This window comes from Monodon monoceros, unplaced genomic scaffold (assembly GCF_005190385.1).
Source record: "Monodon monoceros isolate NGI ecotype Baffin Bay Population unplaced genomic scaffold, NGI_Narwhal_1 Super_Scaffold_7, whole genome shotgun sequence".
In the NCBI taxonomy this organism is placed as follows: Eukaryota; Metazoa; Chordata; class Mammalia; order Artiodactyla; family Monodontidae; genus Monodon; species Monodon monoceros.
This window is the reverse complement of record NW_021703784.1, coordinates 58,433,490-58,460,539: the sequence shown is the minus strand read 5'-3', so window position 1 is coordinate 58,460,539 and position 27,050 is coordinate 58,433,490. Positions and strand designations below refer to the sequence as shown.

General features: G+C 42.0%; 1 protein-coding gene and 1 non-coding gene across 7 annotated transcripts in view; one reads left to right on the top strand and one right to left on the bottom strand.

Moving 5' to 3' along the window:
* Positions 1 to 27,050, bottom strand: part of STIM1 (stromal interaction molecule 1) — a 188,158-nt gene that overhangs the window by 123,281 nt on the left and 37,827 nt on the right. Inside the window, exon 1 of one of the 6 annotated variants that reach the window (XM_029208553.1) lies at positions 8,785 to 8,902. The exons of the other annotated variants lie outside the window; for them this stretch is intronic. Within the exon in view, the coding sequence (XP_029064386.1) occupies positions 8,785 to 8,818 (34 nt within the window). The 5' untranslated portion in view covers positions 8,819 to 8,902. Of the gene's footprint in view, positions 1 to 8,784; positions 8,903 to 27,050 lie in introns of those variants that run through there. 6 annotated transcript variants of the gene reach the window in all.
* On the top strand, positions 6,710 to 6,839 carry LOC114887849. Its single transcript, XR_003791613.1, has one exon. It is a non-coding gene; the product is annotated as a small nucleolar RNA SNORA11 (small nucleolar RNA).

The following is a 27,050-nucleotide window of genomic DNA, read 5'->3' as shown; positions in this document are numbered from 1 at the left end:
AGCTAAAATACCACCATAGGTGTATTCAAGACAATGGATGGGTCTGAGACCACACAATCAATCCAACTAACAAATATGAGGCACCAGGGACACAGCTCTGACAACCACGGCAACTCCATCTTAGCCAGAAAGCCTCTTCTATGCTCCTGCTGAGGTAAAAGCCAATTTCTTGACCTCCATCAACCTCAGGTCTGTAGATGAATCCCATCAACCAAGGATCAGGCAAGTGTGAAGCCAGGGATGAAAGCAAATGCTACAAGTTTCCAGCTGTGGTCCACATCCTCTCTGGTTGACAGGTGGGCCAAATACTCAAGGGCAGGCAGTGTCTCTGAAGCTGTTAAGTCTTGTCACATGGGAGCCAGGAGATTGAATCCAAGACCTAGGATGACTTTAGCACCCTGGTTACCAAGCAGTAAAGCCACTGCTCCTAACTGAGCATCTCCAGGGCAGGTAGGGACCATGTCTGATTGTTTTGTATGTCCCCAGACCCTAGCACAGTGCATGACATAACCCACCAGCTGTAAATGGTTGCTTAATAAATGAACCAACATGGACGTGGCCTTATCCCTATCACCTGGACTTTAGGCCTCTGCATATACTCTATCTGCTGCCTAGAATTTACCTTTCTTAACCCCACTTACTTAGCTATTTTTTCTCAATTCTCAGGTCTCAACTTAAATGTCATCTATTAAGGTAGTGTTGAGGTCTTTCCTGACACCCTAAACAATATTAAGTTCCCCAGCCATAAGTACCCTCTCATCACATCCCTTATTTCCACCTCATAAGTCATCAGACTTCATTGTGATTATCTGTTTTATTTTTGCCTTCCCTCCTACACTGTAAGCTCTAGGAGAGCAGGAACCATATCTGTCTTGTTCATTATACTGATTCCCAGGGCCTAGTACAGTACCTGGCACAGAGGGCGTGCCCAATATGTTAGAATAACTGAATACATGAGTGAAGGAATGAAGGAATGAGAGAGCTCCAGTCCAAAATGGCTCTGGAGTGACTGGGGATTCAAAACTATCTGCTCAGCCCTAAGCTGTCAATGGTTACTTTTTGACTCAGACCTTAATAGAGCCTACAAATGCCCATGCATGGAAGATGACAGCAGACTTGATGAACAATAGAACAAAGAACAGTCTGTGTGACAGGAAGTAAGAAGAGACAGAAGAGGAGTTATGAAGCAGAAACCCCACCTCTGAGTGCCTTGAATGCCATGCTAAGGAATATGGTTTATTAGCCTGCAGGACAGCCACTATCTGACCTGAGTTCACTAAGGGCACACAGGCCTATGAAAGGTACCATCCTGCTATAGCCACCCACTGAGTTCCCTTTGATTGCCCACAGACTGACAGGCCTTCTTCCCGTCCCTTCAGGTTCTCCCCCATTTCTCTGAGCTGTGTGGAATCATCCAATAACACAGGTGCCCCCAATGATAATTTGTCCAAATTACCCTAGCCCAATTTTACTAAAGAAAGTTGTAAACAGGGAAGCTGTCATTTACGAAAAACAAGATTAGAGGGCCTGGATTCAAGTGTTGTTTAGCTGTGTGACAGTAGGTTACTTAGTCAATCTTTCTGAGTTTTAATAATCTCTATAAAATAAGAATAATACCTATCTCACAAGGTTGTAGAGAAGGTTGAGATAACACATTCAAAGGTCCTAGTTCAGTGTCTTTCACATAGTGAGGGTCCAACATAGATTTATTAAAAAAAAAAAAAATCCCACCTAGGGCACAGGGCTATTATTTCCTCCTAAATGCTAAGCACTTTCATTTGACCTGATAGAGCACAGAGACCCACAAGGCCAGAGGTTACTCATACAGACTTGGGCCTGTCTTACCTCCTAAAAGGGGATGGGCAGACTGCCCTGTTTCCATTCTGTGTCTAGCTATCTGAGCACTGAGGAAATTACCAGCAGGCAGGCTGCTGGGAGTAGGGAAGTGGGGAAAGAGCTGAGACTCTCCCAGAACTTCAGATCTATTAATAGCCTGGTCACGTGTCTACAGAGGCACAGGATTGTTGTCTGTAAACTTGGTAACCCATGGCCCAAGACAGGCAATTTAGGACTGGGCTGTGTTCCAGACCAAAGACTGCAGACCGGGGTCCACTCTCAACAATGAAGCATGGTAGCAAACTAGAGCAACCAGAAGTAAGGTGTTGACTCTTCATAAGATGCAAGGAAGGAAACTACAGATTAAATCCCTCACCCTCCCCAACCCTGCTAGCTTTATGTTACAGGAGGCCTGAGATGGGGCTCAGCGTTTATAGAATTTCAGTTTGCCCTTGGAAATATATTTAGATACTCACTCTAGCCCTGACCAACTGCATCACTGTGGATGAGTCACTACCCTCTAGGCTTGTTTCTTTATCTGAAACTCAAGAAGGGAAGGCCAGATGATCCTACCTCTTGATGAGCTTGTTCACGAATCTTCATCTCAAAGCCCCAGCCCTGATTTATGAGAACACGAAGTCTAAAACACTGTGTTCTAGAGATGGAGAGAGAGGGATCTCCGGTATACTGCCCTCTGCCACCAGCCTCAGCCACTCGACCAGGAAGAGAGGCAAGGAACATAAGGAACTGGGAACAAGCCACCTCGACCTCTCAGATCCCAGCACCTCCAGCCTCAGAAGGCCATCATCTTATGGCACCCAGGAAGGGGCTCAGTAAATATAAGCAAATGACCAGAATATGGGTGTAAATTGCCAGTTCCCATACAGTTTCTTAAAGGGAAGACCTGGAACAGAGGAAAAAGAAAAGAGGAGATAAGGGGCCTGTATTTTCTGTCCTTCCCAATTTCAGCATCACCATCAGGGGAAAAGCAGGACATCTGTAGGAAACTTAACTACATAAAGTCATAAAGTTATTAGATTTAAATACAGTTCTCTGTGTGTGTGTGTGTGCATGCACATGCGTGTGCACACATGTATGGAACTGTCTGTGGGTGTATGGTCTTTTCTTTATTCCACCAACAAGCCTCATGAGGAAGACTCAAGAAGTGATGGCTTCCAGAATGCCGGGAAAGCTCTGACACCAGGAAGGGATTTAAGTCCTTGTCAGCACTTTGGGGCTCTGTGAAGTGCCCCTCTACACACACACACACACACACACACACACACACACAAAATCACAGACAATCATACACCCCAGGGCTAAACTAAAACGCCCACAGAGCACAGATAAGCCAAATGAGTTTAAAAGACAAAACAGTTCCCAAACCAATAAAATGTAACTGTTATATAGGATTACATATGTATTAACACACCTAAAGAAAAAAATCTGTACTTCATCTGGAAGTTTTGGACAGCCCCAGAAGCTGAGAAAAAGCAATCACCGATACACATATTGGCAGACATACAATTGGGTTCATTGGCAGAATGAACCCATCACTCATTCATTCCACAGAGGTTTACTGAGCACCTACTATATACCAGGCACAATTCTAGGCCCTGGGAATACAGTGACCCTAACACTCTCAAAAAAGAGGGAGCCAATGAACTTCATACATTCCAGCTGAATTCCCATGACCTTTCCATCCCTACTGTGAGACGAATGCATCAGGCTACTGTAGCGTCAGTATCAGCCAGAGTCCTTAGTCGCAAGAACAACTTAGTCTGTAAGTTCAGCAACTAAAACTGATTCTAGATAGTCTAAGCAGAAAAAAAACAAAAAGAAACCTTATTTTAAGAGCAGCTCAGACTCACCTGGAGAAGTTGAAAACCCAGGGATGGATGTCAAGAACAACACCTAAAATCTGGCAGTAGGACTAGTCTGGTCAGGACATCTCTGCTTCCACTGCCAACCTCCACTATCCCCAGCCACTATGATCCAGCCACTGCAATACGACTACCACTGCTGCTCTGGGAACTCAATCTTGCTACATGCACCACCACCACTGCAGTCCCTGCTTGCTTGCATCACCAGCTCTTCAGAGTCAAAGTCCATGGAAAGCGGATCAGACCAAAAGAACCTACGGCAAGCTGCAAATGAGGTTGAAAGTAGATGTCTGGCATTTTAAGTGGAGAAATTCTTAAATACAGGAAAAGGTAATAAATATTCATTTTAGCTACTTTGGTATTATACACAAAACACTTCATTCATCTAACTAATGGCCCTAATTCAAATTTCATGTTCACCATAACCTTTCTGCTTAGGATTTGGTGTTCCACATTGCCACCCAAAGGCAAAAAAGCACTGGTCATACCAACACAGGCATTCTTGAGGTTTTTATATATCAGCCTCGTGAACTTGGTTAAGAGAATCTGCTTGAAGAGATTAAATATTCTCAGTGTACCGATAAAATCTGAACCTTCAAAAAGTGAAATACTAACAAACATTCGTTGAGCACTTCATATGTGCCAGATACTATCCTAAGCACTGTATATGGATTAACTAATTTTTCATAACAACCTTATAAATTGGATACCATTCTCCCCATTTAACATAAGAGGAAACTGTGACACAGAGAGTTTAAAGTAAACTTGCCTAAGAATACACAGCTAATAAAATGAGAAGTCCAGAATTTGAACCCAGGTAGTGTGACTCCATATTTTTGTCAGCTCCCCAAAGTAAATACCCACCTAAGGAAGCCTGTTAGGTAGTGTCTTGCTCATTGCAGTGTTTCTGGTGGGTTACAGAATGGCAAGAAGACACAGTCCTGTAACCTCCATTCTAAGGTTCTATTCTGGATTTAATTAGCTGCAGATACAAAATCTTATTGGAAGAGAGATGGCTATCGACAGAGGACAAGAACAGATGAAGCACCTAAGTGAGGCTTTGTTTGGCCTCCAGATTCTCTAACCATAGTTGCTGATAGTACTATTCACACAAGAGAGTCTTTGCCGGACTTCGAGCTCAATTCTTATTATGCTACAACCTTTTATTTATATTCAGGGATTACGCCTACGTTCAGAAAGAACTTACACAAACAGTATATAAGAGAATCATCTCCTAACCGGAATGCACAAGACTTTCCAATGAAAGTACAGAAACATTAAAACTCTTATTTTATCCTGTTTTTAATCTTAAAATATAAGAATTACACTTTGCCAGTATTAAATATACAGACGAACAATGATGCCCTCTCTGAATCTGTCAAGTGTTTCCATATCATTTATTACATATAAGGTGTCCTGAGAATAGAATGGAAGTTCCACAGTGTTCGAGGGAGAACAACAGTGTCTGTCTGCAGTTACTCATGTGCTTTCAGGATACCATGACATACTGTACTGCAATTAATACATGTCTGGCTAAATAAACTTACAAATTATGGTTTCTATTTTTTTCCCAACTAAACCAACCCCCACCACACAGATCAATGATTTTAAAGGATTCTTGCAAATAAGTAAACAAAAATAAAAAACAATCCCCACTGGTTGAAGATAATATTAAAATTACACACAAAAATAAATAACAAGAAAATGACAGAGCTGACCTTTCTATTCCTAATTCTATTCCTAAACTCTCTATCAGCTACATTACAGGGTAAAAACAATTCTAACTGGTTCAAATATTAAGTTGGCCAAAAAGATTGAAAACTATCAAAAAACTTCTGGAAAGATGGATTTACATTTCTCATTAACAGTGAACTTCATCCTTAGTATATACTGTGTCTTGATACGTTACACTAAATCAGGGGTCAGCAAACATTTTCTATAAAGGGCCAGACAGTGAATATTTCAGGCTCACAGGCCAAACATCCTCTATTCTTTTGTAACTAAATAACTCTGCCATTAGTGCAAAGGTAGCCACAGATAATATACAAAATATATATATATATGGATTTATATGTAGAAGCAAGTGTAGTTTGCCAATCTTTGTATTTAATAATGATGATATAAAGCTATCATGATTTAAAATACATCTAAAAATTAAATCTAAAGATAAAACTCTCCAAATTTTCTGCGATGCTTAAAGTCTGAAGATATTCAATCCAGTTAAGAAGTCTCTTTATAGGTTTCCTGCTTAATAGTGAAAAATAAAAGGCACATATCATTGGTGAAACACTATTTCCTTCTTGCTGCAGTGAAAAATGGGATTAAATAGGACATGAAAAGCAATATTTTGTAAACTGCATTCATTTGCCAGCAAATGTGATTTGAACAATATATACAAAATATTTCTTAAGATTAAAAAAAATAGGGCTTCTCTGGTGGCAGAGTGGTTAAGAATTCTCCTGCCAATGCAGGCGACACAGGTTGGAGTCCTGGTCTGGGAATATCCCACATGCCGCGGAGCAACTAAGCCCGTGTGCCACAACTACTAAGCCTGCGCACTACAGCCCGTGAGGCACAACTACTGAAGCCCGCATGCCACAACTACGGAAGCCCGCACGCCTAGAGCCCGTGCTCTGCAACGAGAGAAGCCACCGCAATGAGAAGCCCGCGCACCGCAACGAAGAGTAGCCCCTGCTCACCGCAACTAGAGAAAGCCCGCGTGCAGCAACGAAGATGCAACGGCAGCCAAAAATTAATTAATTCATTAATTTTAAAATAATAATAATAAACTATAAAAAACGTAAATTTAAAAAAACAAAAAAATAAAAATTACAAACTATGGAGCTCGGGAGATCACTAGACTGTAAGTTTCCCTTCATGTGCCACTTAAATGTATTTGCTACATTCTGTTAAATACTGAAGTACAAAAGGAACTGCTTTTTAAGGGCCACTAAAGGAAAAATGTACAAAAAAAGAAATATCCCCTATATGGGGTGTGCTCAGAGCAGGGGGCCTGAAGAAATGGTTCCTCTGTTTACAACACATCCAACAGGAATCTGGGTACATTGTGACAAGGGACACAAAACTTGTGGCCTTCCTATGAACAAATACCTGACACATGTCCCCCCTGCACCTCCACGTGGCTGCTGGGTCAGAGCTCAATACTGGTAGAAAAGCTACAGTATTTATGTGGGAAGTTTGCCACCTAGAGCCTGTCCAGTCTACACATGGGTGGGCCATGAGTGGTCCTATAGACATAAAGGCTTTGAATCTCTCTTTTCAAGGAAAAAAAAAAAGAAAAAGAAAAATGGATTCCAACTATATGCCATTCTGGAAAAGGCAAAACTATGGAGACAATAAAAAGATCAATGGTTGCCACGTGTGTGGGGGGAGAGAGGAGATGAATACACAGAGTATGGAAGTTTTTATGAGCAGTGGAAATACTTTGAATGACATTATAATGATGGATATATGTCATCATACTTTTGTGCAAGGCCATAGAATGTGCAACACTCTTTACTTCATTAAAGTGAGCCCTAAGGGTGAAATGAGAAGCCCACGCACCACAATGAGAAGCCCACGCACCACAATGAGAAGCCCACGCACCGCAACAAAGAGTAGCTCCCGCTTGCCGCAACTAGAGAAAGCCTATGCACAGCAACAAAGACCTAAGGCAGCCAAAAATAAAAAAATTTATCAAAAAAAACCTATTGTAATAATAATTAAGACAGTGTGGTATCAATTGCAAGGATACAAAAATAGCCAACAGAATAGAATGGAGTCCAGAAACACAGCCACACATAACAGTCACCTGACTTATAACAAAGGTGACACTACAGTACAGAAGGGAAAGAATGACCTTTTCAATAAATAGTATTAGATCAAATGGATATCCATATGGGGGGGAAATATACCTTGACTCACTACCTCACACCATCACAAAAAAATTCATTTCAAATGGACAGCAGATCTAACATGAAAGGTAAAACAATAAAGCTTTTAAATGAGGAAATAGGAGAACATATTCATGATCTTGGAGTAGGCAAAGTTTTCTTGAACAGGACACCAAAAGGCCTAAACATGAAGGAAAAAGTTGATAAACTGAGAAAGATATTCACAATACATATAAGACAAAGGACTTGGATCCAGAATACATGAACTCCTACAAAGCAACTAAAAAATGGCAAGCAACCCAAAGAACAGTAGGCAAAAAACTTGAACACTTTACAAAATAATAAATCCAGACTATGTGTGTGTATGTGTGTATATGTATGTGTGTGTATGTATGTATGTATATACAGATAGACAGTATTTGAATGAAAAGATGCTCTACTTCATAGTCATTGCAGAATCACAAATTAAAACCACAGCGTGAGAACACTATACACCAACCAGAATGGCTAAAATGACAAAAATAGGGAAATATTAGATGTTGGAAAGGATGTCAAAAAACTAGTACACACAGCTTGTGGGACTGTGTATTAGTATCGCTTGTTGTATAATAACTACCCTAAAACTAAGTTGCTTAAGACAATAAACATTTATTATCACACACAGTTTCTGAGTGTCAGGGACAAAGAGTGGCTTAACTGAGTGGTTCTGGCTCAGATCTCGCATAAGGTTCATAAAGGGCTAGGGCCACTGGAGACCTGACCGGGGCTGGAGGATCTGCTTCCAAGATGGCTCACTCACACTCCTAGCAAGTCAGTGCTGGGTGGGTCAGGAAGCCTCAATTCTTCTCCATGTGGGCTGTTCCATAGCCTGCTTGAGTGTCCCCACAGTATGTAGGCAGGCTTCCAACAGAGTGAGTGATCCAAGAGACAGTGAGACAGACAAACAGTAGTACCTTTTATGACCTAGTCGCTGAAGTCATATACCATCACTTTCATTTTATTCTATTTCTTAGAATTGAGTTACTAGCGTCTAGCTGAGTCAAAGGGAGGGGAATTAGGTTCCACCTCTTGATGGGAGGGGTATCAAACAATTCGTGGACATATTTAAAAACAAATACACTTACTTTGGCAAAGAGTGTGGCAGTACCCACTGTGGAGCACATGTATCTTACCAAGGCCTCCGTGTGCTAACCTCCTCTTGTTCATGCTGCCTGATTAGCATGATGTCATCAACGTAACAGATCAAAGTGATGTTCTATGAGATGGCCAGATGGTCCAAGACTCTTCTGACTATATTATGACAAAGAGTAGAAGAGTGGAAGTGTTTATATAGCCCTCGGCAAAACTATGGAGGTGTAATGATATCTGTTCCACAAGAATGCAAACTGTTTTTGGCCTTTTTTTCTGATTGAGACAGAAAAGAACACATTCAGCAAACCAATGCCCACATACCATATTAATTTGCTCTAGCAAAGATACCATATCCATCACAGAATCCATAACTGGGGCTACTAAATTAAACTTGCTGAGGTCTACGTTCTCCAGAATCCATCCAGTTTTGCAGAAGAGGGCAGACTAGTGAATTAAATGTAGACATAATAGGGACCACCACCCTGCATTCTAAAGATACTTAAGGATAGCACTATTTCCACCATCCCTCACAGAATATGATATTAGTTTTGATTCACTATCTTGGCCAGAGGAAAATGCAACAGTTTCAAAAGCTTCCACTCGGCCTTCTCCACTATGATAGCTCTTATGTGACAGGTCAAGGTTCTGATGGGGGTGCTACTCCAACTGTTAAGTATGTGCATCCCAATTATACATTTGAGGATAGGTCTGTGGGATAATTCTAAAAAGTATCATGAGAAAGTAATTAGATAAATATATGTTAACATTACACTAAGTGAAAGAAGCCAGACATGATTCCATTTATATGAAATGTGTAGAATAGGCAAATCCACAGAGATGGAAAGTAGATTAGTGGTCGCCAGAGACTAGAGAATGGGGAGCGACTGCTTAATGGGTAACAAGGTTCCTTTTGGGGGTGATGAAAATATTCTGGAATTAGATAGTGGAGATGTTGCACAAAATTGTTAGAAGCCACTGAATTGTATATTTTAAAATGGCAAATTTTATGTTATGTGAATTTTATCACATTAAAAAAAACAAAAATAGAAAAACAAAGACAGCTGTTGGCTGCCTTATACAGCTGGCTGATGTATGAGGGCTGCTTTCAACCCTCACTCAATTTACAATACAGAATCCAGCTCATGGCGCTATACATTCTAGCATACTGAGCCCTTGCAAAATGCTTAGGATACAAATATATTTCATCATTCACATCAACCAGTACATTGTAAAGTCACTTATTTCTGTTCTCTAGGAGTCCTTATTTAAATTTGAAAGGCTCATGGCTTTAAAATAAAAAGCAGTTTGGTGTCCAGGCTAAGCAAGGTCCTTGGCATCTTCAACCCCAGGCTGGCTCTGCTACTTACCTCACTGTCCCAGATTTGAAGGAAAATACAATCTCTTCCACATAAAGCCAGAAAGGCAGGAAGAAAGGATTCAGTGACTATCACACCTCAAACAAATATTTATTGGACAAACTGTCTAGCAGTTTTCAAATTATGCTCTGCAGATCCCTCCTCCCACTCAGGTTCCTTGGCAATATCTACTACTTCAAGCAGAGCAGCTCTACTTTGTTGAGTTTTAAATATTGGAAGCACACTTAAAAAAAAAAAAAGAAATTAAAATGGCACAATTATGTAGCAGACATCTATGAATTTTGCTTATTCAATAATCTCCCCACCTCCCAAGCCCTCTTTAAGTACATGTACCTTGATCTTCCCTGAGGGAGCCATCCCTCCCCTGCTCTCGGTCCACATGATTCCAGGGTAGCTGACCATGATCCCTGGGCTCCATGAGTAGAATATAACTGTTGGCCAATGAAAGTCCAGCATTCTTCCAGTCACAGTGATACTTTAGGGTGGGCAAATGACCCAAGCCAAAATCATACCCACGACTGCCAGCACCATCAGGAAAGAGGTATTATCTTTCCAATAGTGTGGTTGCTTAGCTGGTAGATTACACACCCAAAGCTGACAACTACCTTTGCCACTACATGGGTGGAGGCTGCCTAACACCAAAACAAAGAAAAGCGGAGCCAAGAGGAGAGACATTAGGTCCAAATGACATGATTCAAGTCCCTGGATCTTGCTGTGTCTAAAGGTAAATCTCCTTCTAGGCTTTTTAGTTACTTCAGTCATAAGTGCCTCTCATAAGTCAGTCTGACCTGTATTTCTGTCACTTGCAAAGAAGGCACAACAAATGTAAAATTATTTGAAAAAAAAGTAAAAACATCCATCTGGTCAATAAACCTCAAACCTTTATTGTAAATGACAGTTGGGGAAAGAATATTTTTAAAAAAAGAGAAAATTTTAGAAAAAAGCTCCCAGGAGAATTAGTCTTCTCCTTGACTCCTCATTACATTCCCAAATATGCATGGTATGGGCTTCCCTGGTGGCGCACTGGTTAAGAATCCACCTGCCAGAGGGAGGAACACTCCCAAACTCATTCTACGAGACCACCATCACACTGATACCAAAACCAGACAAAGATGTCACAAAGAAAGAAAACTACAGGCCAATATCACTGATGAACATAGATACAAAAATCCTCAGCAAAATACTAGGAAACAGAATCCAACAGCACATTAAAAGGATCATACACCATGATCAAGTGGGGTTTATCCCAGGAATGCAAGGATTCCTCAATATACTCAAATCAATCAGTGTGATACACCACATTAACAAACTGAAGGGTAAAGACCATACGATCATCTCAATAGATGCAGAAAAAGCTTTCAACAAAATTCAACACCTATTTATGATAAAAACCCTTCAGAAAGTATTCAGAGAGGGAACTTACCTCAACATAATAAAGGCCATAAATGACAAACCCACAGCCAACACTGTCCTCAATGGTGAAAAACTGAAACCATTTCCACTAAGATAGGAACAAGACAAGGTTGTCCACTCTCACCACTATTATTCAACATAGTTTTGGAAATTTTAGCCACAGCAGTCAGAGAAGAAAAAGAAATAAAAGGAATCCAAATCAGAAAAGAAGAAGTAAAGCTGTCACTGTTTGCAGATGACATGATACTACTATATATAGAGAATCCTAAAGATGCTACCAGAAAACTACTAGAACTAATCAATGAATTTGGTAAAGTTGCAGGATACAAAATTACTGCACAGAAATCTCTTGCATTCCTACACACTAATGATGAAAAACCTGAAAGAGAAATTAAGGAAACACTCCCATTTACCATTGCAACAAAAAGAATAAAATACCTAGGAATAAACCTACCTAAGGAGACAAAAGACCTGTATGCAGAAAACTATAAGACACTGATGCAAGAAATTAAAGATGATACCAACAGATGGAGAGATATACCATGTTCTTGGATTGGAAGAATCAACATTGTGAAAATGACTATACTACCCAAAGCAATCTACAGATTCAATGCAATCCCTATCAAACTACCAATGGCATTTTTCACAGAACTAGAACAAAAAATTTCACAATTTGTATGGAAACACAAAAAACCCCGAATAGCTAAAGCAATCTTGAGAAAGAAAAACGGAGCTGGAGGAATCAGACTGCCTGACTTCAGACTATAGTACAAAGCTACAGTCATCAAGACAGTATGGTACTGGCACAAAAACAGAAATATAGATCAATGGAACAGGATAGAAAGACCAGAGGTAAACCCACCCACATATGGTCACCTTATTTTTGATAAAGGAGGCAAGAATATAATGGAGAAAAGACGACGGCCTCTTCAATAAGTGGTCTGGGAAAACTGGACAGCTACATGTAAAAGGATGAAATTAGAACACTCCCTAACACCATACACAAAAATAAATTCAAAAGGATTAAAGACCTAAATGTAAGGCCAGACACTATAAAACTCTTAGAGGAAAACATAGGCAGAACACTCTATGACATAAATCACGGCAAGATCCTTTTTGACCCACCTCCTAGAGAAATAGAAATAAAAATAAACAATTGGGACTTAATGAAACTTAAAAGCTTTTGCACAGCAAAGGAAACCATAAACAAGACGAAAAGACAACCCTCAGGGCTTCCCTTGTGGCGCAGTGGCTGAGAGTCCACCTGCCGATGCAGGGGACACGGGTTCTTGCCCCAGTCCGGGAAGATCCCACATGCCACAGAGCGGCTGGGCCCATGAGCCATGGTCGCTGAGCCTGCGCGTCCGGAGCCTGTGCTCCGCAACGGGAGAGGCCACAACAGTGAGAGGCCCGCTTACCGCAAAAAAAAAAAAAAAAAAAAAAAAAGACAACCCTCAGAATGGGAGAAAATATTAGCAAATGAAGCAACTGACAAAGGATTAATCTCCAAAATTTACAAGCAGCTCATGCAGCTCAATATCAAAAAACAAACAATCCAGTCCAAAAATGGGCAGAAGACCTAAATAGACATTTCTCCAAAGAAGATATACAGACTGCCAACAAACACATGAAAGGATGCTCAACATCACTAATCATTAGAGAAATGCAAATCAAAACTACAATGAGGTATCACCTCACACCAGAATGGCCATCATCAAAAAATCTAAAAACAATAAATGCTGGAGAAGGTGTGGAGAAAAGGGAGCCCTCTTGCACTGTTGGTGGGAATGTAAATTGATACAGCCACTATGGAGAACAGTATGGAGGTTCCTTAAAAACCTAAAAATAGAACTACCATATGACCCAGCAGTCCCACTACTGGGCATATACCCTGAGAAAACCATAATTCAAGAAGAGTCATGTACCACAATGTTCATTGCAGCTCTATTTACAATAGCCAGGATATGGAACCAACCTAAGTGTCCAAGAACAGATGAATGGAAAAAGAAGATGTGGCACATATATACAATGGAATATTACTCAGCCATAAAAAGAGACGAAATTGAGTTATTTGTAGTGAGGTGAATGGACCTGGAGTCTGTCATACAGAGTGAAGTAAGTCAGAAAGAGAAAAACAAATACCATATGCTAACACATATATATGTAACCTAAAAAAAAAAAAAACATGGTTCTGAAGAACCTAGGGGCAGGACAGGAATAAAGACACAGACGTAGAGAATGGACTTGAGGACAGTGGGAGTGGGAAGGGTAAGCTGGGACAAAGTGAGAATGGCACAGACTTACATATACTACCAAATGTAAAACAGATAGCTAGTGGGAAGCAGCCGCATAGCACAGGGAGATCAGCTCAGTGCTTTGTGACCACCTAGAGGGGTGGATTAGGGAGGGTGGGAGGGAGACACAAGAGGGAGGAGATATGGGGATATATGTATATGTATAGCTGACTTGCCTTGTTATAAAGCAGAAACTAACACACCATTGTAAAGCAATTATACTCCAATAAAGATGTTTAAAAATTAAATAAATAAATAAATTTTAAAATTAAAAATAATTAATTTTAAAACAAAAGAAAAAAAGAATCTGCCTGCCAATGCAGGGGACACAGGTTCGAGCCCTGGTCCAGGAAGATCCCACATGCCGTGGAGCAACTAAGCCCGTGTGCCACAACTACTGAGCCTGCGCTCTAGAGCCCACAAGCCATAACTACTAAGCCTGCGCACCTACAGGCCATGCTCTGCAACAAGAGAAACCACCACAATGAGAAGCCCGCCGACCACAACGAAGAGTAGCCCTCCGCTCGCCACAACTAGAGAAAGCCCGTGCACAGCACGAAGACCCAACGCAGCCAAAAATAAATAAAATAAAATAAATAAATTTTTTTTAAAAAAAGAAAGAAAATGCATGGTATTTTACAGTTTCCACTGATAATCTCGCCTGATCTCCAAAAACAAAACAACCTTGTGAGGTCAGCATTCACACTGTATATTTGAAGACACTGAGGCTCAGAGAGAAGGGACTAACCTAAGTCATCCAATTTGAAATCAAGGTTTCTGTCTCCAAATTATACCTTTTTACTACTTATTACTGCTTTGCACAGTTCTCAGCAAGCCATGCACAAGTCTGGGAACCTGCCTGGGCTCAGTACACACTTGCTACCTGACAGCAATGTTCCCATGACCCTTGGCAGCTTTGCCTTGTTTCAAACAGGCCTCGCCCTGCTCCCTTTCCACAAAGCCTGAGATAAAGACAAGCTCATAGCACAGCATCCCACTGCCTGCACATAAGGGTGTGTCACTCAACTGGCTGGCAACACTGAAAGTCAGTAGCCTTACTCTCAAAGTAGCCCTAGAACTATCAAATGCACATCAATAGATAAGATCTGAGGAGGAAGAAATGACTTCTAAGATGCACCTATGATGAGAAGCTGCAAGTCAGCTAACAGAAACTAATACAACTTCTATAACTATTGGAATCTGAAGATCCAAAAATCATTACTGACTGGAAAAACTCCAACAGCATACATTCAAGGGTTTAAAAATACATTAGGCTCATGCTATATACAAAAATTAACTGAAAATGGATCAACAACCCAAGAGCTAAAACCATAAAACTCTTAGGAGAAAACAAAGGGATAATCTTAACTACCTTAGATTTGGCAGTAGATTCTTAGATATGACACAAAAGACATGAGTAACAAAAGAAAAAATAGATAAATGTGACTCCATAAAAATTAAAAACTACTGTGCATCAAAGAACATTATCAAGAAAGTGAAAAATCACCCTACAGGATGGGAAGGAATATTTGCAAACCATATATCTGATAAGGATCTGATATCCAAAATATATAAAGAAATCTAACAATTCAACAACAAAAAGATAAACAACCTAATTTTAAACAAAAAAAGGACCTGAACAGACATTGCTCCAAAGAAGAAATATACATGGCCAACAAGTACATGGAAAGATACTCAACATCATTAGCATTAAGGAAATGCAAATCAAAACCACAATAAGATGTCACTTCACACCCATGAGGATAGCTGTAATTAAAACAAACAAACCAAAAAATAACAAGTGTTGGCAAAGAAGTAGAGAAATGGAACCCTTACATATTGCTGATGGGATTGTAAAATGGTGCAGCTGCTGTGGAAAACAGTTTGGCAGTCCCTCAAAACGTTAAACACAGAATTACCATATAACCCCACAATTCCACTCCTAGGTATATAGTCAAAAGAATTGAAAACTGGTACTCAAACAAGTGCATGTACACGCATGTCCATAGCAGCACTATTCACAATAGCCACAAAGTAGAAACAGCCAAAGCGTCTATCACCAGAAAACGGATAAACAAATGGTGGTATTTTCCAGCCATAAAAAGGAACGAAGTTTTCTGGTACATACTACAACATGGATGAACCTTATAAACATTATGCTTAGCGAAATAAGCCAGACTCAAAAGGACAAATATTGTCTGATTCCACTTAGATGAAATATCTAGAATAGACAAATTCATGGAAACAGAAAGTAGATTAGAGTTTAACAGGATCTAGGAGGAGGGGGAAATGGGGAGTTATTGCTTAATGGGTAGAGAGTTTCTGTCAGGGATGATGAAAAAGTTTTGGAAATAGATACTGGTAATGGTTGCACAATGGTGTGAATGTAATTATTGCCACAGAATTACACACTTAAAAATGGCTAATTTTATGCTATACATTTTACCACAACAATTAAAAAAGGAAAAAAGAGAATGATGTACTGACCCATGCTACAAAATATTATGCTAAGTTAAAAAAGCCAGACACAAAAGGTCACATATTGTATGACTCCATTTATATAAAATATCCAGAACAGGTAAATCCACAGAGACAGAATGCAGATTGATGGCTGCCAGGTGGAGGGAGAAATGAGGAGAAATTGCTTAATCGGTAAGGTGTTTTACTGTGGAGTAATGAAAATGTTTTGGAACTAGAGAGAGGTGATGGTTGTACAACATTGTAAATGTACCAAATGTCACTGAATTGTTCAATTTAAAACGGTTGACTTTGGGCTTCCCTGGTGGCGCAGTGGTTGAGAGTCTGCCTGCCGATGCAGGGGACACGGGTTCGTGCCCCGGTCCGGGAAGATCCCACATGCCGCGGAGCGGCTAGGCCCGTGAGCCATGACCGCTGAGCCTGCGCGTCCGGAGCCTGTGCTCCGCAACGGGAGAGGCCGCAACAGTGAGAGGCCCACGTACCGAAAAAAAAAAAAAAAAAAAGTACATGAGAGAACTCAAGCAATGATCTGGGAAGCAGGAATCAGGGCTAAGAGGCAAGGCAAGGCAAAAATTGTCAGGAACCCAGTAAATAGTCTGACGTAAGAGATGTCCGGGAACAGCAGCAAGAAGCCACTTGATGCTGCAGCACCCGGAAGCTTCCCTACATTGGTGAGGGTACAGGCAAACCTGCTAAAACTAAGAGACCCCTGCCCAGAGTAGATTAAACCAAAGAGAAGTTTCTTTCTCTCTCGTATAATAGTTTGGTAGCGAGCAGTCTGGGGCTGAGTGGAACTTTGCCATCCTCACTCAACATGATGCTTCCATCTCTGGGACCAAAAAGAGTGCTGTACTCTCACAATCTCCCAGCTAGCAGGAGGAGAAATGGGGCAAGAGAAGTACTTACCCACTCTGTTCAAGCACCTGGCCCCAGAAGTGGTAGATGCACCACTTCCACTTTAGATCCTACGGGTTAGATCTTAGACATGTGGCCACACTTGGTTGCAAAAGAGTCTGGGGGACTATATGCCTTGCTAAAACTCAGGCATTCTATCATTAAAAAAAGAATGAGAGGGAATTCCCTGGCGGTCCAGTGGTTAGGACTCCAAGCTTCCACTGCAGGGGGCACAGGTTCAATCCCTGGTCGAGGAACTAATATCCTGCAGGTCGAGTGGAGCAGCCAAAAAAACAAACGAATGAGAGAGTCAATACTGGCAAAGACAATTGACAGTCTCTGCCATACTCACTTCAAATACTCTTTATTTTTTTATTATTTGTCTAATTAAACAAAGAACTTATTCCAAAGCCCAGCTACCTGGAGGTCTGCAGTTATTGTTCAGTGGAACTTCCCGGCTAGGGTGGAAAAACAAGAAAAGGAGTGCAAGGCAGTTATGGACTGATGTCCCCTGTTAGCCTCACTGCAATGACCAATGCCAACATAGCCTATTATTTGCCTTTCGTCACTGGAAATTTACAGTGTAGAAATAAACGCTTCTTTAAAAAAAAAAAAGAAAGAAAGAAAGAAAGAAACAGAAAGAGCTGTCTATGTGCAATACTGGGGCAGGGGTACAGAAAAAAACCTGTAGGGCACCTGTCTTTGAAAAACTCCCAATCTGTGTGGCAACCACACACAAAGCGATCACAATGCAGTGAGATAATTAACAGAGAGACATATAAAGTTTAATGGAAGAATAACATAGGAATGGACTGTCTGCCTATGGGCAGGGAGAACCAAGAAAGCTTCAAAAAAGTGGTAACACTGGAGCTGAGTGTAGAAGGATGAGTTTACCAGATAGAAAAGGTAGGAAGATATTCAAGCAAGATGTAAAGCATGAATAAAAACATGCAAGATGTTTACTGAAAAGGCAATAAGGCAGGAGCCAGATCATGGAATGCCATGAAACCAGATTCAATCAAAAGCTTGGATTTTACAATGTAGGGAATGGGAAAGCAACAGAGAATTCTTAGCAGGGAAGGGCCGTGGTTAGATTGACCTGTTAGAAAGATGACTATGGCAGCCTATAGGAAGGATGGACAAAAAGAGAACATGCATTGGGCTCACATCCCTGCTGCTACGCCTAGTCCCATCCTTGACTCCCCAGTACCGCCACCGATAAGCCAAGTCCTTGCAGAAGAAAGGCAGTAACAAAACCCCAGGCCAAGTCCTACAAAGACCGAGGCAGGATGAGGTTCTTAGTTTTGTTTGCTTTTAAGCTTTTCTATTGAGGTGAAATTCACATAGCACAGTATTAATCATTTTTAAATGAACAGTTCAGTGGCATTTAGTATATTCCCAATGTTGTGCAACCACCAAAGTTCTCAGTTTTTGACAAGGTCCAGGAAAGCCTCTGTGATTTCACTGAGGTCAGGCTCCACCCACTCACTCCTCAGGTGTCTCTGCTCAGACAGATATGCCAGATGACTGTGACTTTCAGCAAACATCTGTCTACGGTCCTGCGGCTGCCATCCTCTCTCCTAGCCTTTCCTGACCTCACCTCCCCTGGGAACACAGGGCATAGTGACCAGAAGCAAATATGACCATGTCTATCTCTTATTTAAAATTTTTCAGTGGCTCTGCTTTGCCCAAAGAATGAAGTTTCAAATTCTTAACATGACATACAAGACTGTCTGCAACCTGGCATCTGCTTGTTCCCTACCCTCATCTCCTAAACATGTTGCCCTAAAATTCTTTCCTCTCATTATGTTTCCCTTGCTACTGGAGACTGCTCCAACATCTATTTTCTTTCTCTCACCCTGGGAATGGTGCTGTCATCCCCATACACTTTTCCCCCAGGCTTATCTTACCCTGGGGAAAGTTTTCATTCTATTTTCATTATTCCCTGGAAACAGCTCTGATCCCAGTCTCATTTTACCCAGGAGACCACTCTGATCCACACTTCACTATTCACTGTTCTCTGGATATGTCACTGACCACATCATACCATAGAATGACTTTTTTCTACCTCTTCCTCTTCTACTTCTGTCGTGTTACTGAGAAAAGCTTTACCCTGAATAATCAGCTTCTTCTGCTCCCTCCGTCTGGGCCTCCTATAAGCCCAGGGCTTCACCAGGTCTCCCAACCCAAAGTTCGTATGTGGGTTTTAGAGTACATAGTAAAAATCGTAGAGACAGAAAGAAGAATGGTGGCTGCCGGGGGCTGGGGAGAAGCGGGAATGGGGAATTACTGTTTAAATGGGTACAGAGTTTTTGTTTTACAAGATGAAAAGAGTTATGGAGATGGATGATGGTGGTGACTGCACATTATGAATGTATTTAATACCTCTAAACTATACACTTTAAAAATGATTAAGATGGTAAATTTCATGTTATGTGTTATATTACCACAATTTTTTTTAATTTGGGGAAAAATTTATGGGTACCTGAGACCTAGGAGAGAGATATAACTATATCCCAGCCAGCTGAGGGGTTGGCTCCTGATCTCATTCTCCCTGACCTTCGTTTCTGAAAGATACACCTTTTTTTTTTAATAAATTTATTTATTTTATTTTATTATTCATTTTTGGCTGCGTTGGGTCTTCGTTGCTGTGCGCGGGCTTTAGTTGCGACAGCGGGGGCTATTCTTTTTCGTTTGTTTGTTTGTTTATTTATTTTTGGCTGTGTTGGGTCTTCATTTCTGTGTGAGGGCTTTCTCTAGTTGTGGCAAGCAGGGGCCGCTTTTCATCGCGGTGCGCCGGCCTCTCACTATCGCGGCCTCTCTTGTTGCGGAGCAGAGGCTCCAGACGTGCAGGCTCAGTAGTTGTGGCTCACGGGCCCAGCCGCTCTGCGGCATATGGGATCTTCCCAGACCAGGGCTCGAACCCGTGTTCCCTGCATTAGCAGGCAGATTCTCAACCACTGTGCCACCAGGGAAGCCCAAGGGGGCTACTCTTCGTTGCAGTGAGCGGGCTTCTCATTGCCGTGGCTTCTCTTGTTGCTGAGCACAGGCTCTAGGTGCTCAGGCTTCAGTAGTTGTGGCACATGGACTCAGTAGTTGTGGCTCTCAGGCTCTAGAGCACAGACTCAGTAGTTGTGGCGCACGGGCTTAGTTGCTCCACGGCATGTTGGATCTTCCCGGACCAGGGCTCAAACCCGTGTCCCCTGCATTGGCAGGCGGATTCTTAACCACTGCGCCACCAGGGAAGCCCAAGAATGATGTACCTTTATTTGGATGGCATTTGAACCCAGCCGCATTTTACCCTGGAGATATCTCTGACTCCAGCCTCATCTTACTCTGGGAATTGCTCTGATCTAGGCCTTCCCAATCACCACACCATAAAGAAAGTCATGCTACAGAATACTCTGAAGATGGTTTGCACTCTGACCTTGGGTGACATTAAACCTCAGGAAAGGAAAGTGATGCGAAGCAATTGGCCCAAAATAACCTTAATGTTATTCCAAAGTAGGGAAAGAAGGTTTTTCCTGGGGAGTGGGGGAGAAAATTTTTCCAAATTATCACAAAACTCTTCTGACTTTCTGTATATACATGCCAGAGTTTTGTCAAATGGTGCACAGGAAGATCTCACACAAAGGCCTTTTTCCAGGTGTTTTAGGCTTCTAACTGCAGCAGCATCACAAATATCAGTGTGTTTCCATGCAAGTGAATGAACAATGCCCAATTTGGGCATTCGGACTTTGCCTTTCTTCTGGTTTCTAGGCCTGTGGTTTAAACACTCCATTCAGAAACAAAGAAATAATATTTAGACTCCATCCTTCTAAAATATTTTATTTGACTTTGGTAATGTTTTAAGTGGAACAGACCTAGGCTTTACAAATTTCTAGCCATGCAATCCTAGGCACATAACTTTCCTCATTTGTAAAATGGGAATATCTTGCAGGGTTGTTGTGAAGAAAAGTAAACAGATATATATAAGGCATCTACCAGTGTACCTGGCTCAAAATATTTCACTCAACAAATATCTACTAAGCATATGTTATGTGCCAGTCAGTGTTCTAGGCACTAAGGATTCAGCAATGAACAAAAATCACTGCTCTTATGGAACTAACAGGGAGTAGGGAGCAAAGTAAAGGGCCTGACAAATAAATATGTCAGAGGATGATAAATGCTATGGAGAAAAATTAAGTAGAGAATACGCTACAGGGGAGGGTTTGTTATTTTTAAATAGAATGATTGAAGAAGGCCTCACTGAGAATATGACATTTGAACAAAGGATCTGAAGGAAAAGAGATAATAAGCCATGCAGAGGAGAAAGAGGGAAGAACAAATGCAAAGGAGGCGAGAGCATATTTACCTTGTTCAAAGGAGAGTGAGGAAGCCAATGGGGCAGGGTGAGCAGGTGGAGAGGAGATAAGGATAAGCCAGGTTGCTGGGAGCCAAGTCACTCTAAGGACTTTGCCTTGTTCTCTGAGAGATCTGGGAAGCCACTAAAGGACTGTGATCTATATGACTGGATTTACATTTTGAAAGGATTGCTCTGGCAGCTCTGTTTAGAACACCTGTAGGCAGGCAAGGGCAGAAGCAGGGAAACCAGTCAAGAGGCTATTATTTCTCCAGGCAAGAAACAATGGTAGCTCGGATCAAGGTGGTAGGAGCAGAAGCAATGAAAAGTGTCTAAATTGTTGATGTGTTTTAAAGGTAGAACCAATAGGATCTGCTGACAGAGTGAATGTTAAGTGTGAACTTGTTTAAATTAAAATGCCAGTTAGACATCCAAAATGTCAATTAAGGGGTTGGCTATACAAGGCTAAAAGTTCAGAGGAGCGTCTGAGCTAGACACACAGATTTGAGAGTTGTCAATTAACAGATGATAATTAAAACCATTAAAGTGGCTTTTAAATGCCATTTATTTATTACTCAATAAATGAATTACCCAGTGAATAGTAACTGCTATTATAACCCCTTTGTTTTTGTTTTTTGGGGTTTTTAAAATTTATTTTTGGCTGCATTGGGTCTTTGTTGCTGCGCACAGGCTTTCTCTAGTTGCAGTGAGCCAGGGCTACTCTTTGTTGCGGTGCACAGGCTTCTCATTGCGGTGGCTTCTCTTGTTGTGGAGCATGGGCTCTAGGCGCACAGGCTTCAGTAGTTGTGGCACACGGGTTCAGTAGTTGTGGCTGGAGGGCTCTAGAGCGCAGGCTCAGTAGTTGTGGCTCACGGGCTTAGTTGCTCTGCAGCATGTGGGATCTTCCCGGACCAGGGCTCGAACCCGTGTCCCCTGCATTGGCAGGCGGTTTCTTAACCACCACGCCACCAGGAAAGCCCCCCTTTGTTTTCTTAAGGTGCTAGAAATACTTGCCAACTCTTACCATGAATACTTAAACTTCAGTGCCCAACCTCCAACCCCATCCCCAATCCCTCAACTCCCTTCCTTCCTTCCAAATTTTCAATTAAAACACTAGATAAGTGGAGGCATTGTGGTGTTAAGTGGTAAAGGCACCAATTTTAGAGTTAGACAGAATTGGGTTTGAATCCTCCATCTTAGCCACGTATTAGTTCTATGACCTTTGAACCTCAATTTTCTTATCCGTAAGATGGCGCTAATAGTACCTATGTTACAGGATTGTTGTAACAATAAGACATCCATTCATTCATTTGTTCAATAAATATTTACTGAGTATTCATCACATGCCCAGGACTGTGTTTAGCACTAGAGTTACAGTAGTAAACAGGCACAGATACTGTCCTCACGGAGCTTATTGCCCAAGGGACCATAATACTTCTAAAGGGCCAGACAAAAGTTTTAAATTTAAAAAATCATCTAAATAAAATAAATATGTAAAGAGCCTCACACAGTGCCTGGGCAAAAAGTAGGTGCTAAATAAATGATAGTACTTATTATTTTATAATTAAAGCATATAAATCTTCATAGAACAATACACTTAGAATTGGAATGACTTTTAGAAATCAAAAGGTCCAATTCCCTCATTTAACAGATAAGCAAATTAAATTACTCCATAATAAACTTACTCAGGACACCTCTTCAGTCAGGCCATGTGCCAGGTAGGTGGGATACAGGGATGAGTAAAACAGTCCCTACCTTATGTCAAGTAAACACACAAGGGGGAAGTGACTTGCCCAAGGTAACCTGAGCAATCACTTAGGCTAGAAATCATGTCTTCTAATTTTCAGTGTTTTGCTCCTTCCACCGATCCAAAATTATTCATTTCAAATAGAAATACTTATCAGGAAGAAGCCTACCATATGGCCTGTGCCAAAAAGAGTGCCATCCTACAGCTCAGCAATTCCTTGCAGGTAGCTTGTCAGAAAGGGTAAGCTCTTTGGGCTTAGAGGTGGATCCTTTTTTCTCTATAAACCATCAATAACAGGCAGCAGCTAGGACCTCAGAGGCCCTGATCGGAAGCTACAGAAAGATGGAAAAAAATGAAAGCCTGCAGTCACCAAAGCCACTGGCTAAGCAGAGAGAAGGCTGGGCAAGGCCAGACCAAGACCTTTCTCCTTCATCTCAGAGATTAAGTCATGTTCCCTCCAGGCTAGGGCCATCTTCAGAGCTCTGCCTTTGTCCCTCTGGTCCATCCATCCCTACTCTCCCTTCCAGACCTCTTTAGAGTCTCAACATTGAGCTCCTAATGGAAAAGACAGCACTGTGGAGTAGAAAGAGCACACCTTGCAGTTTCACGGACCTGGGCTGAAACTTTGGCTCTACCACTAACTAGCTGTATGCTTCTTAACTTGTCTGTTTCCAAATCCGGAAAATGGTGACAATACTTATTTCTGGGAGTTGTGGTGAGTGTTAGAATTGCATCTAATGTTTAGATATATCTAGAAAAGTTCCTGGCATACAAAGGTTACTCAATACATGGTGCTGTCATTAATTATTATGAATGTCAAGGTCTCTCTTGTCTACCCCACACTCTTTCTAGTGACTGCAGGCTTCAGCACAGCACCACGGTTTAGGGCTCCCACATTAATATGGAGTATTCAGAAAGCCACGACACCTTTACTTGGCCACCTTTCTCTATCTCTTGTCCCTCAACCTATACCAGCTCAGGTCCCCATTCCATTCCCCAACGTTGAAAAAACAAAATCTTTGAACCTGCATCCCCTGGTTCCTCTTCAAAATATTACCCTCGGGCTTCCCTGGTGACGCAGTGGTTGAGAGTCCGCCTGCCGATGCAGGGTGACACGGGTTCGTGCCCCGGTCTGGGAGGATCCCACGTACCGCGGAGCAGCTGGGCCCATGAGCCATGGCCGCTGAGTCTGCGCGTCCGGAGCCTGTGCTCCACAACGGGAGAGGCCACAACAGTGAGAGGCCCGCGTACCGCAAAAAAAATATATATATATATTACCCTCTTTCTTTCCTTCCCGGAACACCATATTTCTCAAAAGAGAAGTCTGTACTTGCTGCCTCTAGGCCCTCACCTCACACTCACTCCCTAAGCCACAGCAGTCTAGCTTCTGTCTCCGCCCCTCCACTGAAACTGCCTTCACTGCGCCACCAATGACTCAGTAGCCCCACTTCAGGGCTCACCCTACTTGTTCTCAGCTCCAACAAGCATTTGCCTCCTTTTACAAACTCTTCTCATTCCTGACTTCCCAGACAGTACTTTCTCCTGCCTCTCCGACTGCTCCTCATCAGATGCCTTCCCTAACTTTTCTGGCTACACATATCAGAGCTCCTCTGAGCTCTATCCTCAGCCTCCTTCCGTTACCCATTTTATGGATTTTACGCAGGCAATTTCATCTATTCCTATGGTTTCCACTCTCACTTAGAAATCATCATTCCTACATCTATGATCAATCCTACCTCTCTCAGGACTCCAAAACTCATATCTTCTCCCCCAAGTACCAGATATTTTCTCCTGAATGTCACCCAAAGGCATCTCAAAACCAACATTAACTTCCCCAAACCAGCCTCTCCAGCCTGTATTCCATGTGTTAATAGCATCATAGTAATACCCAGACACCTAACATTTCTTCCCTCTTCCTTTAGTCACACAGTTTAAATCAACAACCATGATCACTGCCCTGGATCCAGCCTCATCATTTGCTACTGCAACAGTCTTCTAGGTGGCTTCCCGGCCTCTAGTTTACTCAATCCATTCCAATCCTCCTAAGCACAGGCATCAAAGAGATCTTCTAAAACACCACTCTGATAGGATTTAAGGTCTTCAGCATTCAGAATCCCTCCCAAGCACCCCCATTCCAGCATGATGAACAGCTCACCATTCCCTGAATATGCCGTGCACTTCCACACTCACAATGCCTCACAGCTTTTCCAAACTTAATCTCAAAGGTCTTTTACAGACTAATACCTATTGTCTTTTCATACGATAGTGATGTTCTAAAGAACACTTATTTTAAAAGAGTGCACTGTAAGATATATAAAGGCACTGTTACTCCACGGTTACACAAAATGGACAGAACCCTAAAGTAGAAGAGAATGCCTGGACCACTTGGACTACTAAAATTACATTACTTTCGCCAACACAATAAACTTGTGGGAAGGTTAATCTAGATTCAGATCTAAGTCTGTTTGACTTTAAAGCCTGTGTCGTTCCATCATTATATTATATTCCTTGACAGTTGTTCATTCTAAAAAACCTTTGTTGGGCTTCCCTGGTGGCGCAGTGGTTGAGAGTCCGCCTGCCGATGCAGGGGACGCAGGTTCGTGCCCCGGTCCGGGAGGATCCCACATGCCGCGGAGCAGCTGGGCGCATGAGCCATGGCCGCTGAGCCTGCGCGTCCAGAGCCTGTGCTCCACAAAGGGAGGGGCCCCAACAGTGAGAGGCCTGCGTACCGCAAAAAAAAAAAAAAAAAATCTTTGTTGAGCTGCAGATGAAATACAGCAAGGGATATGAGGAAGCATAAGATTTAGTAATCTCTGCCTTCATGGAACTCATAATTTGCTGATGCTCACAGCTGTGATAGAGGGAATAGGAAAATAGGGATAGAGGGATGGGGGGCAATGGGAGCTCAGGGGGCCCCCTAATCAATGTGGCAGGGGAAGTTGTTAGGGAAGGCTTCCCAGAGAAGTTGGTACCTCAGCTAGTCTAGCGATGAAGAACATCACCTCCTCCAGTTTCTACAGGAGGCCAGCTTCCAGACTATCCAGTGAAGAGATAGCAAAGAAAAGAGGGGTGTTTATCAGATATAGCATTTCTGGGGGCCAACCAGAGATGGCTTCAGGGAGCACAGACAGGTTGGGTTGCTGCCAGACACAAAGTTACTTGCCAGTTGCCCTCCTGGAAATAACCGGGCAGTATTTACTTTGACAGAATCTTAGGCCTGAAAGGAATACTTTGAAATCACTTAAAGAAACCCCCACTTCCCTGATGGTAAGAGGTCCTAAGACAGCCTGGCTTCATTTGTCCCCACGAGCTGAATATGGGAGAACCACACGTTAGACAATGATCATTATAATGGTTGGCAATCAATGAGTTTATTATGTGTCAGGCAATCTGCTAAGTGCTCAAAATGGATTATCTCATCTTAATCTTCATAACAGCCCTATGAGGTGGATAAGATGATTATCTCCTTGTTAGAGATCAGGAAGTAGGCTCAGAGAGGTTAAGTAACTTGCCCAAAGTATTACTAGCAAGTGATGGCACCCAGGCAGACCAACCCCAGGGCTCATGTCCTTCATCCTTAGACTAGCTAAGGTACCAACTTCTCCAGGAAGCCTCCCTTGACAACTTCCTCTCCTACCAAAAATTAGGGGGCCCCTGGCTCCCATCGCCCCCTCCATTCCTCTCTCTACCCCTTTGTCCCCATTCCCTCTATCACAGCAGTGAGCATCACCAAATTATGAATTCCATGAAGGCAGAGATTACT